At 34.0% G+C, this 18,618-nt stretch overlaps 2 protein-coding genes across 6 annotated transcripts; one reads left to right on the forward strand and one right to left on the reverse strand.

Annotated features, from left to right (window-relative positions):
* The first annotated feature begins 2,410 nt into the window (after positions 1–2,410).
* LOC113050211 (high mobility group protein HMGI-C-like) lies at positions 2,411–9,027 on the forward strand. Of its 4 annotated transcripts, none has more exons than XM_026212978.1 (7): positions 2,421–2,710; positions 2,922–3,062; positions 5,181–5,342; positions 5,549–5,632; positions 5,733–5,780; positions 6,262–6,294; positions 7,326–9,027. In XM_026212978.1, exons 3-7 carry the CDS (start codon positions 5,238–5,240, stop codon positions 7,389–7,391), a joined length of 336 nt encoding a protein of 111 aa, XP_026068763.1. In that variant the 5' UTR covers positions 2,421–2,710; positions 2,922–3,062; positions 5,181–5,237; the 3' UTR covers positions 7,392–9,027. The 4 variants fall into 4 exon arrangements, with proteins under 4 accessions (XP_026068765.1, XP_026068763.1, XP_026068764.1 ...); XM_026212979.1 differs by having other exon boundaries at positions 2,925–3,062; XM_026212980.1 differs by having other exon boundaries at positions 2,411–3,081.
* Positions 9,028–9,108: 81 nt separating this feature from the next.
* On the reverse strand, positions 9,109–16,951 carry LOC113050210 (uncharacterized protein C3orf18 homolog). Of its 2 annotated transcripts, XM_026212976.1 has the most exons (6): positions 16,642–16,951; positions 12,283–12,668; positions 11,555–11,580; positions 11,264–11,390; positions 10,810–10,843; positions 10,397–10,496 (listed from the first exon to the last, which is right to left on the reverse strand). In XM_026212976.1, exons 2-5 carry the CDS (start codon positions 12,553–12,555, stop codon positions 10,838–10,840), a joined length of 432 nt encoding a protein of 143 aa, XP_026068761.1. In that variant the 5' UTR covers positions 12,556–12,668; positions 16,642–16,951; the 3' UTR covers positions 10,397–10,496; positions 10,810–10,837. The 2 variants fall into 2 exon arrangements, with proteins under 2 accessions (XP_026068760.1, XP_026068761.1); XM_026212975.1 differs by lacking the exon at positions 10,810–10,843 and having other exon boundaries at positions 9,109–10,496.
* Between the last annotated feature and the right edge of the window lie 1,667 nt (positions 16,952–18,618).

The following is an 18,618-nucleotide window of genomic DNA, read 5'->3' on the forward strand; positions in this document are numbered from 1 at the left end:
TAATTGCAGAGATCTCTAATTCAATTTGAAATGTAAAAAATGCAGTTACAGAGCTCTACATTTGTATTCTTACAAGTAAAATCTTATATTCATTAGATGCAAAACAGACAGATGTTATAAATATAAAAAACAAATACTCATACAGAGATATTTTTGCCCTCATAACTTGCATTCTGGCATCCTAACTGCAGTCTAATAGGCTTCATCATGCAGTAAATGCTTCTGGTAACAGTACAGGACCCAGCCTCAGCATTATTGTGTGAGTGGATAATGTAATCTTGCAAAGCTTAACAAAAACAGGTATTTTACAACCAATAATTAAATATTGCATATTGCTGAGTATACATTTATATGCACGTTTTCTGTGCAAGTGTGAATTCACCTTTAAAATAACTTAAAGTCTACCTATATTTCTTCTCTGTAAAGCATAATCATTTTATAATGATTTTAATCAATATATAATAATACTTAACAGATCATTTGAGCCTCAGCACTGCTATTCATCATTTAAAGCTGCTTGACTGAACAAGCTGCTTGAGTCCCAATTTTCTTTTCTTTTGTTAATTATTTTTGCCTTTATTTCAGTAGGCAGTGTAAGTTAATTAGGGGGAGGGGTGCACGATTGGAAGGGTCCACAACATGATCCGGGACTCTAACTCACGATACCTGTGGTGCAACAGCGTTATTAATTGACTTCCCAAAAGGCTATCGGAACAGACAGTTACATGTTTTATGAATATGCTCTACAATTACATTCTTACTAGTAAGAATTACAGTTAGAGAGATCTCTAGTACAATTCTTACTAGTAACTAAACAATTGAGAACTGGTGTGGGGGGGGGGGCAATTGGGGTCTTTTTACACCACAGACCACAGGTTAAACCACATTATTAAAATATAATTATATTTTCCTTAAAATGTTCTTCCTAACGTCAGGCTTTATTGTCATGTCACATATAACTCTGATGTTCTGCAAAACTTCAAACTTTAAAACACTTTTTTCTTACTGGTGAAAATCAGATGGTCAACTCTGTTTTCTCTCAGGTACATCGTAGTGTAAGCTTCAAAGTGAACACTACTCTCGTCAACGTAGTCCATATCAACAACAAAAATATATCTTATAGTGGTTCTCTTTGTATAGTGATTATTCCATACAGTGGTTATTTTGGGGAAAACCATATAGTGGTTATTTGGGGAAAATCCCAGATACTTTGGCCAGTAGGATTTAAAAAAAATAGATTAATTATAGAGCTGTGTAACTTCATTTTTACTGGTAAGAATTAAAGAGGTCTGTAATGGTAATTGTAACTAGTAAACATTGCATTAGTACGCGTGGGAATGTCATATTATGTCGTGGCCGCAAGATCATTTTGTCGAGGGAACAACATCCATTTTTATTATTAGATTATTAGAGATGGATTCATTATTTTTTTATTTTGAATTAAGAAATAATTATATTATTTATACATAGAAATTTTATGCATTTATATTTTATGCATTTATGAAATTGTATGTAAATGTTGAGCATTTACAGTACGCTATTATTTACAAAAGTATTCTGAACATTAAGTAAAAAAGATAGAAATTGAAGCAAAAAAAATTATATAAACGAATTAAAAAATATAACCAATATTAATAGGCTAATAATAATAATAATAATGTACACATATTACGGTGGAAAGAATATCAGTTAATGAACTTACAAGACTGTAGGAAGCATTAATTATATTTTATTATAACCTTTATGTCATATTTATTTATGACAAACTTCAGTTGAATGCTGACGATCACATCCAATACAGCCCGGTAGCCAAAGCATATGGCAAATATAATAATGTTCAAATTTCTATGTATAAATAATAAAATAATATCTTAATTCTAAATAAAATATTAATAAATACATCTCTAATTTTCAGGTTGCTATGGTCATGCAGGTTTGTTTACGCATTAAACTTGCCATGAGAAATGGATGTCGTTCCTTCAACATAGCATCTTAAGGCCACGACATAAGGATGTCGTTATCTTGACAAAATTATCTCATTGCCACGACATAATATGACGTTCCCACAAACTAATATCTCGTTCCCATGAGTTATTATGTCGTGTCGACAACAAAACTAAGTAAACTGAACAAGTCACCTTACGGGCACCGTAAATTAGAGAGCTCTCTAATTGGAAATCTTACTAGTAAGAATTCGATTGTAGAGTTATTTAAATGTAATTCTTACAAGTAAAAAAAAAAGTTGTAGAGTTCTGCAATTAAAAATGAATGGAAGTCAAGTGTGATATATGACATTTTGATATATTATTTTGTAGAGCTCTCTTATTGGAATTTTAACTTCCAATAGCGCTCTAATTATAATTGTTACTAGTAAGAACTGAATTGTAGAGCTTCTAATTGAATTGTTATTAGTTAAAGTGCAATTAGGCTAAATCAGTAATGCTGGGAATAATTTTAAGCTAAAACGGCTTTCCATACGCGACGCCACTTACTGTACAAACAACCAAGTCAACCAATCAGGCCTGCCTTTCTCAAAACCATCGTTAGTAAACTATGGTCGTTATTTCCATTGAACTTTATTGGTAACGACAGAATTTGCCACCATCGTTGCTTTTGGGAAACGCGCCCCAGAATAGTCGCCTACGCTGCAAGTAAACGCGACAAACTGACGTCACCATCCCTCCGACTGATCGGATACTATTGGGTTGCGGTGAATATGTTGTTAATTTCCTTATATTGAATGCTAAATTCTTCATTCATCCTTTGTCTTTCCCCCTTTTTCTTGCTGAATTTGAGCTGTTGTTTCATCTCTTAAACTTACAAATAACAAAAAGAGTTCCAAATGATGTATATAAGATAATATGACAACTTTTCTTACAAAATCTTGTAATTTTATCTCTATGCTTTTCTTTTTCTTTCAGTAGGTGTAGTGCTCCAGTTCGGCACAGAGAGTACATGATTGACGTGAGGATCTGACGTAGAAGGAGGCGGGGCGAGCAATGATGTCAATCAAGTTATGTTGTTGTAGGTGATTGCGAAGTGCTGAGGACAACGTAAGCAAGGTAAAGTGGTCTACCCGAGGTATTTACAACTTATGATTGCATTGTTTTTTAATAACAAATCAGTTTTGTTTATGCTACAGTTGTCTTATTATTAGTACTGAAAGAGAAATCTAAAGATAATCACTATCTTTTGCAGGTCTCATGTCAGTGAGTTTTTGATATTGCATGTTACATGTCTGAAACATTTTGACAAGTATTCTTTTTGGTACTTTTTATAGTAAAAAAAAATATATATATATATATAAATTTCAAAACCATTATTGTAATCTGTTATGCTTAGAAATACTATGTAAATACCATGGTACATAATTTTGTAGTACTATTTGTAGTACTATGGTGTATACTGATACTATCACTGTACTATGGCACCGCTACAATACATTTAGCAAGAAATGTGTACCGTATCAGAAGGTATTTTATTTTATTGATATGCCATGGTATTTACATAGAACTTAAAATATGACTTAAGAATTATCATGTGATATGTCCAAAACTGGTCTACCATGGTATCTTGTCCACGAAAACATGGTAATGACATCGTACTTGTAGTTACTTTTAGTTATTTGAGTTCTGTTGTTGTGTTTATCACTGACAATTTGCTTTACTTGCTTTAGCCGCTGAGGTTGTTGTTGTAGTGTCTTTAACAATATTGTGCTTCTGTCTGTTTAAATGTTGCTAGGGCTGTGTTTACATCCTCAGGACACCACAAAATGTGCTCATTACAAACTGTAGTTGACGACCGCCCGCAGCATTTTTCTGTAGGTCTGAAAGTATTTGAATATGTTGTAATTGCCCACCATATGGGCAAAGAACTTAAAGACCACTAAAATTCACACTGAGTAGCTCGCGTATCATTTCCCGCCTTTCCCAGACCTCCAGGTTTTATTTTATTTTATAATTTATTTGTGTTCATTTCATTGTACTTGGATATATACTGTACTACTGGATATATATTGTAGTACTCTGTCGCATTAAATTTACGAAGCACTCTGTGGTTCTTCCAAGAATACCATAGTACTACCACGATAAACCACATGACAAGGCCATACTTTATGGTACTTTTTTGTAAAATGTTGCAGTACTATGGTACATTTGAATACTTATTTTGTGGGTGCTGCCTGGATATACCTGGAAAACCCCTGTTTTCTGTAATCTGTCATAATGGGAATGAAGTACCTTATGTTGACTTTTAAAGACCATTGCAAATGAATATGCTAATCAAATAGTACAATAGTGTTGTCGCATGTAAAGCTTATTCAGTCTACTTATTAGAAGCCACTGAGACGTAGTTTATGGCGAAGAGTGGTTAGTTATATTTGCAGGGGAGGAACATGGAAAGTTCTGTTTCATGTGAATAGATGCCATTGAAAAGGCTCCTAGAAGGTCCTTCTCTGCCAGCAGGGGTTAAATAATGATGAAATTCATGTGTATGTACATTCAAGGCCAGTAAATGACCTATCATTTGAACATGCAGCATTAGGTCTGAAGAGTCTGCAGCGAATACTATTGAATACTTGTGCCACTTTTAGACACTAGAAATTACTCTTATGTTTTCTTTGGTTTTACAGCCTCATGATGTATAGAGAGCGAGAGAGACTTAATATTTCATATTCCCACACGCTGGGTTGTTACTGTTTAAATTATGACTAATGTCTGTGTCATTGTAAGAATGAGATGATGTCAGAGATGCAGTGACCGTTAAAGATGAGAAGTTAATTATGAGAAAGATTTCTGGGCAAATTTAAGAAATGTATAAGACGTTATGCAAGTTGAGGTGTGATTTGTGTTGATTTAAACCTCCCACGCCTCAAACCGCAGTGATTTTTAATCAGCTTAACTGTTTCCATTTTCATGTGTTCATATGGAAAAAGTATGTAGAGTAAAATATGCATGCATAATTGAGATTAAACTGTAATTAATCTACATATAGTAGTTGCACCGGTTTCTTGTCTTTCGTATTACTCCTCGCTCTCTTTCCTCTCACATAATAAAATCATTTAAAGGATAATGTACAGTCAGCTGGTCATTATCCCAAAATAAAGAGGTTTGTTTTCTGATTTAATGCTATGCCTCACATGTTGTTGGATTTACACTGATGGAAAGCTCTTTCTTTTCCAGATCCATCTCGTTGAGGTTGTGTGTATCCATGCATGTTTGAAGAGGTTTGAACTCAGGATGGATGTGGAGGAGACTGGAACAGGTCAGATGGAGGCAGCGGCCCCAGAGGAAGAGGTACCAGCTCCCAAACGCGGGAGAGGACGACCTCGCAAACAACCACAGGTCAGAGAGATGCAGTGATAGATAGATAGATAGATAGATAGGTAGATAGATAGATAGATAGATAGATAGATAGATAGATAGATAGATAGATAGATAGATAGATAGATAGATAGATAGATAGATAGATAGATAGATAGATAGATAGATAGTGAGGTTTAAAAAAGCTGATATAAATGAATTAAAACCAATTGAACTGAATCCCTCAGGAGCCTGTGGAAACCTCTGCTCCCAGGAGGCCGAGAGGAAGGCCGAGAGGCAGTAAAAATAAAGGCCAGCGGGTCACAGCCAAAGTAAGAGAACTTACTGGAGAGCACTTAAACTTAAGCTGAATGATTCTTGTTATATGGATATAACAAGCTCTCTCATTCCTTCATCTCTTGTTGGATGTAGGTAGAGCCACCTAGAGAACGGAGACCTCGAGGTAGACCAAGAAAATGGGTGAGAATCACACACACTTTCCTTTAATCTCTGCCGCATGGTTAAATGAGCATCTGATGAACTCAAATATAAAAGAAATGACATGCAATAAAAATACATTTAAATGTATTAAACATATATGACTTGGAAATTGTAATAAATGAGTGGTTCCTGCAGCTTATGATTTGTAATTTGTTTGCTTAAGTACGTTATGTCTTCATTGTTCTTTACTCTTTCAAATGAGTAAACAAAATCCCTTTTTATGTTTTATTACCCTTTTAAATATGGATTCAAACATTACTCTATGTACTTGTTTGGATATTCATGGCTTTAATGTTAAGTGCATATTAGGCCAAAACGAAGTCTTTATTTTTCTTGCTTTACTGTTTTTGTGTTGAGCTGGAGAGAGTGAAATCAAAACAAGTGGCAAGATCTTACTGGATCATAGCACTTTTCAAAGGTAAAAAAAAATGTCTTATTTTTCTCTCTCTTTAATTTATAGCCTCAGAAGGACGTTCATCAGGAAGAACAGCAGGTAAAAACTAAACACATACAACATTTAATAAGTCCTGGTATACACTTTTATCATTTCCAGTTTCAAAATATGTTTTAAAATATTTTTAAATGAATAAATATATTCAAATGTTGGGTCAGGGATATTTGAAAACTAAATTCTCACCAAGGCTGCAATTATTTCATTAACATCCAGTAAGATCAGCAATATTTGTGAATAGTATCATGATTAAAACAACTGTTTTCTTGTGTAATATATTTTAAAATGTAATTTATTCCTGTGATCAAAACTAAATGTTCAGCATCATTACTCCAGTCTTCAGTGTCACATGATCTTTCAGAAATCTTTCTAATATGCTGATTTGTTGATAATTATCAATGTTGAATCCAATTTTGATGCTTCATATTTTTGTGGAAACTGTGATTTAAAAAAATCTCAGGACTCTTTGATGAATAGAAAGTTCAAAAGAACAGCATTTATTTGAAATATGAATATTTTATAACATTATAAATGTCTTACTGTTGATCAATTTAAAGCATCCTTGCTGAATAAAAGTATTACTTAAAAAAAAAAATTCTCACTCATTTAAAGTGACTCAGCTTAATAATGAAAAACCACTTTATAAAAATGCAACAGTTTTCACAGAAATGTTTTTCACTCATTTAAAGTGACTCGACTTAATAATGAAACCCGATTATTCGGGTCGATTATTTTCGTTATCGATCATATGGATTAGTTGTTTGCAACCCATAATGAACAAAATGAATAGTTCTGCATGAGAATCGCCTCATTCTATTAAAAACTAAACTTGATAAACGTGTGAATTAGTGACTGTCGAGAGTTGCAGACCTGAAACGGGCGATGTGTTCAGAAACCGTGTAAAACTCCCCGTTACTCATACAGTTCTCAGGTTAGCACCGAGGCAAATGACTCAGCATGTTTAAGGGAAATCCAGCACAACTCCTTACATTTCATGGTTTCCTGTCCCAACTGATATGATTCTCAGGTCATGCACACACATTCCTCATGTGTTCTCTTTCGTCTCCACCCAGCCTCATCCTGCGGTTCAAGGGGCGAAGTCAACAGAGGAGCTGTTTCCTTCGCAGGAGAGTGACTAAAACTACCTCAGTGTTGACTTTGCCACTACATCAGGGGTAATTCTCCATCTCAACACTGTAAAAGTGAACATGTGTCAGTGCTCAAACTGTGGCCACAATTGAGGGCTCGCTTTGTGCCCTAGGCAAGATCAGACTACATTTATCAAAAGCGACCCTAAATTCTGTATACTTCCATGTCATTTTGTTGAACACCTGTCTTCAAGTTACACAGCCATTTTCTCTTATTTGGAAATCCCTGACATCCTCAGGTCATCCAAGATGTAGATGAGTTTGTTTCTTCATCAGAACAGTCCAGACAGCTAATAGAAACATCACAGTAATCCACACCACTCCAGTTCATCAGTCAACATCTTGCGAAGTGAAAAGTTGCATGTTTGTAAGAAACAAATCCATCATTAGGATGTCGCTTCGGGCAAAAAGATGAGACCATAATCTAGAATAACGCTTCCTCCAGTGAAAAAGTTCATCCTGTTTGTTTCTTGCATCAAAATACAATAACTTTAGATCTGTTTCAGACGGCACCCATTCACTGCAGAGGATCCATTGGTGAGCAAGTGAAGCAATGTTAAATTTATTCAAATCTGTCCTGATGAAGAAACAAACTCATCTACATCTTGGATCTCTTGAAGGTGTTTAAATGTTTAGCTAATTAAAATTTTTGGGTGAACTATTGAAGTCAACTTTGAAATCAAACTTTTATTGTGCATAATTTGATGGCCAGACTTGTTTGGCTCAATACATTTATTTAATGTTCCAGATGTTGGGATCAAAAAGAAATCCAAAGATGATAACATTAAGAAACTGTAATATGTATCACCGTGTATGGATGATGCCTGGGTTATATTAGGTTTATTTAATCTTCTCTGGATTCTGGAAACATTATATTGCCAAAACCTGTAATTTACAACACAATCAAATGTTGCCACTTTTTAAATGATTGATTTTAATGTATAACGTTCTTTTTCTTGTATTATTTTAATGTTTACAATGGAAAGAATAGATTCAAATGCATCTATTTACACCAAATGAGAATAATGACTTTATTAATGATGTAAAACAGCAATCATTATAATTCACAACACGATGATAGTGAAATTCAGTACCTCAATGATTTTGTTTGTTCGTTCTAGACTATGGATGATTTGTCGTTTGTTTTTAAAGCATGTATTGTCAATGGTCAGGCTCGGGAACAGGATAACATTTTGGCTCTATATTTTCATAATTAGTATATAGATATTTTTGAATCATTCGATCTAATTTTTACTGCTATGAATTGTGTCATTGTGCTGATATGTGGGTGGTGTTTACAACATGACTGTTTAAAACTTCTCCTATCGTCAGTACAGTTGTGTTAATATTACAGTTCAGATAAAGTAGATGCACTTAAAAACAGGTATAATGATACCAATTTGTTTTACAAAAAAAAATTTTTCTAATCATAAAGTTTTAGATTTGAAGTCAATCGAGCATTGTTGAAACGCATCAGGGTATATAGTGTCAGCTATAGAAGTCGTTTACGTATTAAACATTTGACGATGTGCCTCAGGTACCTTACCTCTTTTTTATATCCTTCAATGGCCAGTAATGCTTTTTATGCAGCTGTATGTCAGTGAATAAAGTTCCTGTTTGAAACTCATTTACATGATCCATCAGTTATTGTCTTTATTGCATTTATCCAAAACGATTCCCTAGTTTTCAAGAACACACCTGCACGTCATCGTGTAAATATCCTTTTATTATGTCCTTCATTGTCGCAAAAGATAAAAATGTCTTTAAAATGACCCGCTGCTGGTTTGTGGTGCACAGAGAATTGTTACAATTTGCTATTTCATCTACACAACCACAGACAGACAGACACGCGCCGCACACACACAGGGAAAAAAAATCATCATTTATGCATATTCACATACAATGTGACAGAACTTTTGTGCTACAGTGTTTAACAGTGTTCTTACAAACAAAAGGAGTTCAAAATTGTATTTGGATTCCCTTCTTAAAAATAAAAGGTTTTTTATCAATCATTCGGAAGCATAGTTAGCCTAATTCAGTGTTTCTAAAATCATTGTTTTGTACATCGTCACATTATGCATATTTTAAAAACCAAGAGGTTTTAAGTGAGTCTTACAATAGAAATGAAAATAATACAGATCCAGCTGACTTCTGGAGTAGTGAAGACCTTTTTCTCTTTTTTTTTTTAGTGTCCTTAAAATGTGTAATATAAAAAATATTCTCATCACTGTGTATTTGTTGCAATAATTTCTGTCATTTGCACTCAGAGATTCTGGGTTTATGTTCTTTGTCATAATTTAAAAAATACAATGTTCTTAAAGGAACAGTCCTCTGGATCGTCTTCAGTGAATGGGTGCCATGAGAATGAGAGTCCAAACAGCTTATAATAAAAACATCACAATTATCCACAAGTAATTTCAAATATGAGTCATCTGTTCATAATATTGCTTTCTGAAGTGAAAAACTCGCATAGATCAATCACCATTAACAAGCCAAAACAAATATGTCAGTGGGGATAGGAGATGGACTTTTTCACTGGACGAAGTAATATCATGAATTATGGACTTTTTAAAGTTAAAAAGCCTTGATGGATTTGTTTCTTACAAACATGAAGATTTTGGCTTCACAAGATCTTAACTGATGGACTGGAGTGGATTACTGTGATGTTTTTATCAGCTGTTTGGACTCTCATTCTGACGGCACCCATTCACTGCAGAGCATCCATTGATGTACAAGTGATGCAATGCTACATTTCTCCAAATCTGTTCCCATGAAAAAACAAACTGGAAATCTTGGATGGCCTGAGGGTGAGTCAAGTTTCAGCTTATTTTTCATTTTGGAGTGAGATATTGCTTTAACACTTGGGGTCATATCTTTTGTTTAAGAAATTATTAACTACAAAAGCAGCAATTAACCCAATATCATACCAAATATTAATGCAGATATTCCTGAATCCCGGTGACTTGATGTCCAGTTTTCTGTACCTCTTTCTTCTTGTGCAGCATGAGAGTGTGGTCATGCATTAATGGCATCAGCCACGTCAGTGAAAACCAGTCGACTGGGCTTCTGAGTTGTTCCCTGACTTGTGGTCAGTGTCTGTGGCGAGAAAGAGAGAGTGAAAGTAAGTAAACAATGCAGGACATCGACGCCAGAACATTATAGAATATAATTAATACAAATGTAAATCTAGTTCTACAATGGAACATTGCACAAATATGAATTAGCTAAATAAAATGAATTCTGTTATGTTGAGAGTATGAGAATGAGACAAATGAGGATCCGAGTGCCAAAGCACAAATTAAGGAGAGTTCAAATATGGATTCATTCACAGCTGTAGTTTACTGATGACTACAAATGATATTAAAGGGATGTGTGGTAACTGACACGTTAACAGTGAAGAATACTTTACCACAAATAACAAACCACATGGCCTGGTGTCAGAACTTAAGAGAAATGAGAATGATAGAAATCGAAATTAAGAAAAAAACATTCAAAAAGTATGGCATACCTGTAAAAAAAAAAATTCAGAGACTCACCATGCTGTCTTAGTTTTGCAATAAATTCCATATTGTAGTTTTATTATAATTATATATTATACAGTTTGCAGTATCTACAAAAAAATTTAATTTACTAAGATAAGAGGGATCATACAAAATGCATGTTATTTTTAATATACTGACCTAAATTAAATATTACACATAAAAGTTACAACAATTAGAAAACTCCTTCAGGTCTCACAAAATAAATCGATCAATCTATCAATCTATAAAATTTTAAATAATAACCATTTTAGTTTAGAATCAGCAACATTTTTGTTTGTTTGTATGTCTTTGTCTTTGACTCGTGTGGTGGAGTTCTCTTACTTTGGAGTTTGGTCCTCCTGGGCTTCCGTCTCGTCCATGATCCAAGAGTTCCTGCTCGAGATCATCCTGTTCTTCAGCTGGATCAAAGTTATACATGGGCATCAGCTGGTGTCTCAGTTTCTCCAGCCTGTAGAAGAAAAGCATCACCGCATCATTACTGACACTCTTCTATGTGGGAAACATCAGAGGCTTCCACTTAGACCCAAAAAGGATTTCAGTCTTGAATTAAATATTCACTGAAGAACCTTGAGTTTTTGTAGTGAAGTGATACATGAATGTGCAATTGCTCACCTTTTCTTTTTCTTGATGTATATAAACTGGAGAAGAAAAATGCATGAATTATATACATTTCATGAATTACGTTTTTAATCAATTAAATTGGCAAGAAATTCCAGGGTATCTAACTAAACAACTATAAGCACGAACACTCAATGATAATCAAGTCTGAAGCACTACATGTGGAAAAGGTTAGTATTCTAGTCAAATAAATGTCTGTTATCATCTATGTAACTCAAAATATACATGACTTTAAGTCTATTTCAACTACATGACTCAATAATTTTGTCAGAAAAGAGAAAGTGTCATTTTAAATATAGATACTTGTATTAAACTTTAAAACAATATTGATTGTATCAATAAAATTGCATAAAAAGTTTCTGCTGAAAAATACAGTGAAAACCGTAATATTGTAAAATATTATTTTAATTTCAAATAAGTTTTCTATTTGAATATACTTTAAAATGTCATGTGCATTAATTTTCAGCATTAATCTTCAGTGTCGCATGGTCCCTCAGAAATCGTTCTAATGCTGATCTGCTGCTCAAAAACATTTATTATTATCAGTGTTGAAAACAGTTGTGCTGCTTAGTATTTTGTGGAAACTGTGACACAATTTCTTTTAGGATTCTGTACTGAGTTCCAAATAAATACATTTGTTCTAAATCTTTTTATAAGAGTCTTCACAGGTGCTTTTGATCAATTTGATCTGACATGCTTGTGTTGAGCATTTTGGGGTGTACCACGACAACAGCCAGCCCAATGACTGTGATGATACCAAAGGGCACGAGCACCATCCCCATCCCGGCGCCTTCCACTGAAGCCATGGGCAGCTGTGTGGAGTTCAGGCTGGTCTCGTTGGTGGACGATGTGACGGAGCTGAAGGTGGTCCTGGACGTTATGTGTTCTGGCTCAGCTCTGGGCTCTGCTGAAGCTGTGAGAAGAGGAGTGAAGGTGGTGAGGGAGAGAGTGGGGGCGGGGAACGGGGTCAGGGTTTGGGTGGAGGTCAGATACATGGTTCTTGCTGGAGGCGAGCCAGGTGTGTTTTGAAGACAACCCTACTGTGATTGATTCCTCCAGCAGACCTCGGCCATGATGCTCATGATGATCCTAAACTCCTGGAAGAATCCTGTGAATGAAGATTTAATGTTAGATACAATTTGGCTTTGTTTTCAAAAACTATAAATGGTAATAAAAGTAGGTCAATATAATGACAGTTGGATTTCATTTTTAAACTCATATTTGTTTTATTTTCAACATTGATAAGTTTCCATTCTTTCTGAAGACTGGTTGAAAACAAGAGGATGAATCATTTCATTTTATTCTGTTGACAGATATAGATTTATTTATTTTCAGGTGCATGTATCGAAGTATATTTTGATGGTAAAGAAACCGTATAACCTAATTGAAACATATATTTTCTAGATAATATTTTACACATACTATAATATTTTTGTTATAAATAATATAATAACGTGGAAATAAAGACAGTTTTTCTGCTCACCAAGGGTGCATTTATGTGAAATACCATAAACAGTAATATTGTGAAATATTATTACAATTTAAAATAACAGTTTTTTTATTTGAATATATTTTAAAATGTTATTTATTCCAGTGATGTGAAGCTGAATTTTCAGCATCATTACTCCAGTCTTCAATATTTTTGAATAATCATTCAGAAATCATTCTAATATTTCTGATTTGAAGTTCTAGAAACATTTATTATAATGTTGAAAACTGTAGTGCAGCTTCATACTTTTGTGTAAACCATGATACTTTTAATCAGTATTCTCTAAAGCATAGAATGTTCAAGAGAACAGCATTATTTCTTACTGTCACTTTTGATCAATTTGTTCAGAAAAATCTCATTGACCTCAAAAACTCTGCAAATAATGTGCTTTGGTCAAAGGATGTTAAGACACATATACTTACTCTTATAAGAAAGTGCTAAAAGGTTTCATATTTCTTTATGAACATCTGAGATTTAATTAAGAAACATTCTGGAATCTTCGGTCTTTGAAAGCACCCAATCAATTAGAAACTCAAAAATGAGGGAAAAGGAATTTTAGATACATTCATGTTTTGAAAGCAGCAGCTCTATCAGTGAGAAAAGCTGTCTGATTGCATGATCTTGGCTGAATGTGTGTGTGTGTGTGTGTGTGTGTGTACACGAGTACAAACCCTGTGGACACCAAATGGATGTGTGAGCTTTTAAGATACTGTTGGCAAACCTCAAGCTTCCTTCCACATCACAACCGTTAGAATCCGTGTGTATGTTCGTTTGTGGATGTGGGGGCTGGAGGCAGGAACGAGGTTCAACGCTTAAAATAGAGAATAGGAGAATCTGCTCTTGAGATCTAGGTGGATGTGAGTGAGAATGTAGAAATCTCCTAAACCGCAGCCTGTCTCCATTCACAAAGAACTGCTCGTGCAGTTAAAGGGGCATTTTTAAAAAAAAAACACGAAAATTCTTAGCACTTTCATATCATTCCAAATCCTTATGACTTTATTTAAATCAAAGTATGTAATTATTTTGAAGCCAAATGATTATTTAGCTATTTGCTGAAAATTTTACTTCGGTCTGTTCCTCACACTAAGATACTGTATGATCTCTGTGATGAAAACTCTGTGATTTTGTCATATGTACAAATTTGATACTTTTATTGAGATTATAAAATAGTAATAAATATAAAATTCCTCCATCCAGACATGACCATTTTGATAAATGATCAACAGCAATTTACAAAACTTTTAAAACAAAGATGCACAGCTTTTGAAGGCATGAATGACACTTGTTTTTGAATATAAAATTTGACATACATGTACGGTTAAAAAGTTTGTTGTGTTGCTCTGTATAGTCAGTGCAACCTTTATTCTGCGAATACACCACCATTCAACATTTTGAGGTCAGCAAGATGTTTTATAAAATAAACAAATACTTTTATTTAACAAGGATGCATCAAATTGATCAAAAAGTGACAGTCAAGACTTAATGTTTCAAAAGATTTCTATTTCAAATGAATCCAGTGCAATTGTTTTCAACATGGACACTGAAGACCAGAGTAATGATGCTGAAAATACAGCTTCAATCACAGGAATAAATTACTTTTTAAAATATTTTATAATATTCAGATAGAAAAGAGTTATTTTAAATTGTAATAATATTTCACAATATTACTGCTTTTACTGTTTTTTTTAAACCACTAAATGCAGCCTTGGTGAGACTTCTTTCAAAAACAATAATGCATAATAATATTTCTCAAACTTAGAACGGTACTGTTTTTGTACAATATGGAAAGATGTATGTATGTCAAACTTCTTTTTAATAACATTTTGATATTACTTTGATAACAACTAAACATCATCATGCAAAAAAAAAAAAAAATCGAATTCTTCCTACTGTAATGTAAAAAGAAATGAAATAAGTGACTGGATTTATAATGGTATTTGTTACTGCCTTATAATTTAGCAGATTTTATACTAATGTGACTTGAGAAAAATGAGTGCAGATAAAGGAAAGTCATACAGGTTGGAAATACATTAAGGCAGGTAAATAATGGCAGAATTGTCATTTAAATGGTCCTAATACATTTTATATTTATAATATCTTTTTACTGTTTTTTTTTAAGCGAAGTTTAAATTGGACATATTTACATGAGATTCACCCATAGTTCTCCTGAAAGTGTGTGTGCGTGTGTGTGTGTGTGTGTGTGTGTGTGTGTGTGTGTGTGTGTGTGTGTGTATTTGTGTTGCCGTTATGTAGTTTTCTCCCTCGCTGCAGCAGCCGGGCAGAAGTGGGTGTCTTGGCAGGATGTGGGTACAAGAGTGGCACAGAGAGAGAGAAAGAGAGACAGCACCAGTTTGATACTGTACCTAGTAAAGCAAGTACCCAGAAACTGAAAGAGATACGTTTCGTAAGAGATGAACACAGATGTGCTCTTGCTTTCCCTCGCTGTTTCTCTCTCTTTCTCTCTCACTTTCTAACAACAGGCCACCTGCGGCTGACATGCTGACACGCTGACTCTGTTTTCTGATATACTCACCCACTTGCAGATTTTAGATGAGACCAGAATATCAGTCTTGGACTCTTTAATTTAACCATCAGCAAATACCCATAAATACCACAGCAACCAGCTAAAACCAATGTAATTTAAGTATTATTTATACAGTATTTATGAATATTTTGAATGAGCTTTTATTCTATATTTTCTGTTTAAATGTTAATCTCAAGTTTTTAGCAATTTTGTTTAATAAAGTTAAGCACTTTGAAAATTTTCTTCTGTGCAAAATGTGTGTTATTTTAGTTGTAAAAAAAAAGAAAATCTATTATGCATCAATTCCTGGATTACGTTTGCTCTTTGCAAACACTGCCTTTTTTCGGATAGTATCCTTGCACGTACTGTACAATTTTTCCCCTTTTCATTGTCATTACAGTGTATAACACTGGGGTCTTAGCTCTGCACAGGCAAGCAATTCTCATGATTTCATTTTTTGCTAACACATTTAATGTTTAAGTCTTTTGGCTGTACTTTCAAAGCGTTTGTTTTAAATCGATCCTGGTGCAGTGAATTGCTCTGTAGGCTTCCATTGCAAGAGCAGTACTGTAAATGTGATTTTGTTTGTTTACATGCACTGAAACAGTCAACAGCAACAGTCAAAACTCCTACAGATCCTTGTCTTCCTTACTCATCTTTGTCCCTGTCAAAGGGCATTCAAACACAGATATCTGCAGCCATTCCCTGTAATCTGTGTATTTGAGGGGAGTTAATTAGATTCTTATACATAATCACTTAGTGGGAACGGTCGGTCTTGTCTCTTTACTGTGTGTTTCACAAACAGTCTGCACGCTTAATGAAGAACATGTTAGTCCTTCGACCAATCAGAATGCTCGGGCTCTCTTAAGCCTGCCTCTTCGACCAATCACAGGCCTTTACAAGATAAAGATAGACATGCCATCATAGACACCAAAATAACATGCCTGTTACTGTGCCTTATCAGTAATAAATCTGTTTTCCTGCATGAACTGCATTTAATAAGTGTATATGTTCTGAAGTCTGATGAGGAACTGTTTGTCTCTGGCTGCTGATATGAGAGATACTGACCAATTCATGAAGAAATGTGACCGCGGCTGATGTCCTTCCAAGGTTTTCCAGGCAGCCTATGGAAAACCTTAAGAGGGAACTTCTCCTTTCACCCTCCTCCTTTGTTCCTCAGCTAGAACAGAGCAGCTGAGAGGCTGTAAATTGAAAGGTTTTTCCCCCTCCGGGTCCCTACTTTCACCACATGTTCTCCCTCTATACAAAGTCACATCTCGATTCTTGCTTCTCAGCTGATTTCTGGTTTCTTTCATAGCATTTTATGCAAAAGCAAAATGAGAAGAGCTACAAGGATGCTACAAACCCAAGCTGTGTGATCCAGTAATGTCCCTCCTCCTTTCCTGAACTGCTATTGGATGACTGTTGGGCAGCTGAATGTGATTGGCTCGTCTGGCTGTCCGTCTGTCTTGGCAGAGATAAGGACAGGATTTAATGGTTGGACACACCAGATGCTGTGACTGTGTCCAGGGAAGAGAGTTCAGGGATTTTAACCCTTTGCTGCCTCACAGGTACATTATGTGGACAAAGGTGAGATGTGTTATGGTTAGTATCTCAAACATCTAGGAAAAGCATTTTTGATTATTTACTGTATTGATTAATTATATTAATATTAATGTGTTAGGAACATGCCGGGGTCATGTTGCAGTGTGCATAATTGTTTATTATTATTGTTATATATTATATATGTTATATATTATTTTAACAGAATATATATAATGATGTAATTGACATGAAAATTTTATTATTTTAATAAATAATACAAAAATGATTATGAAAATTGTATTATGTTAATAAGCCTAGTACTGATCAAAACTGTATAAATACTGTAAAATATTTATAATACCAAATGTATTTAATTAAATAATTTATATATGTTTTTTTTTTTTTTTTTTGCTTGTTCATTGTAGGCCTACTAAAATTAAATTAGGCAATATATTTATTTAATTAATTATTAGTAGTAATTATTAGTAATACTAAGGGCTTTTTTTAATCCAAAAAAAAAAAAAAAAAGCCCTGCATTCTGCATCCTGAGTTTTTAGCCTCTTTCATGGTACAGAGCCATCAAACCCTGGAAACTTCTACTTTTGAAGGTGCCTTTACCTGTCAAAATAACATTTTATTATTACTTTTAAACATCAGTATTATTAAAGTGCCTTTTATCCAACATATGTGTTGATACTAAGTGCTAGCTGCTTTATGTGGGACAACTAATCCTTTTTTTAAATTAATTCTTGACTAAAATTAATCCAAAAGATGGATGGATTATGAATGGTGTAATTCTAGAAATGGGCTCAAGACTAAAGCACATCAGTTGCTTAATGTTTTGTAACAATTATTAAAATCATGTACACACAACCTACAGATGGCGTCGTCCATATGCTATTAAAATATGTTTCTGGCCAACGCTGCCTCCTAGCGGTGACAATGCCTTAGTGCTGATCCACTCTAATCCTCTTATCTGTCTGCTTGTGAAACACAGGCCAAACTGCTCTGAAATTAACTGCCTAACATGCTAAGAGGAGGAAATACAGAGTAAATATAATCCTTAGTTACAGGATAATAAATGTAAGCAACACTCGGTGTAGCATATGTGATTTTTTTTTACTTCATTTGTGATTTCATATCCCTTCCATTTCTCTAGTGAAATGCTTTTGTTTTACATTGTTCATTGCAAATTATGTTATATATGTAGCAATTTTAGAGAAAAGTTAACATTTGAAAAAAATTATGGATTTCAGACATCCATCATTTTTGTTGTTTATTTACCAAAGCCAATATAAAAATAAAAATTCTATGCCAGAAGCACGACTTTTAGTAATCAACCTGTTTTTCGGTTATTTCTTTTAAGAAACATAAGATGAAAAGAATATATCAAATGCATTTATTTAAAAATTATTATTTTGTAAAAAAAAAATAATAATATTTTTTATTTTTTTATTTACAGATAAGTCCTACATGTGATCTGAAAGTGTCTTTCTCAGA

This window comes from Carassius auratus, chromosome 31 (assembly GCF_003368295.1).
Source record: "Carassius auratus strain Wakin chromosome 31, ASM336829v1, whole genome shotgun sequence".
Lineage (NCBI taxonomy): Eukaryota > Metazoa > Chordata > Actinopteri > Cypriniformes > Cyprinidae > Carassius > Carassius auratus.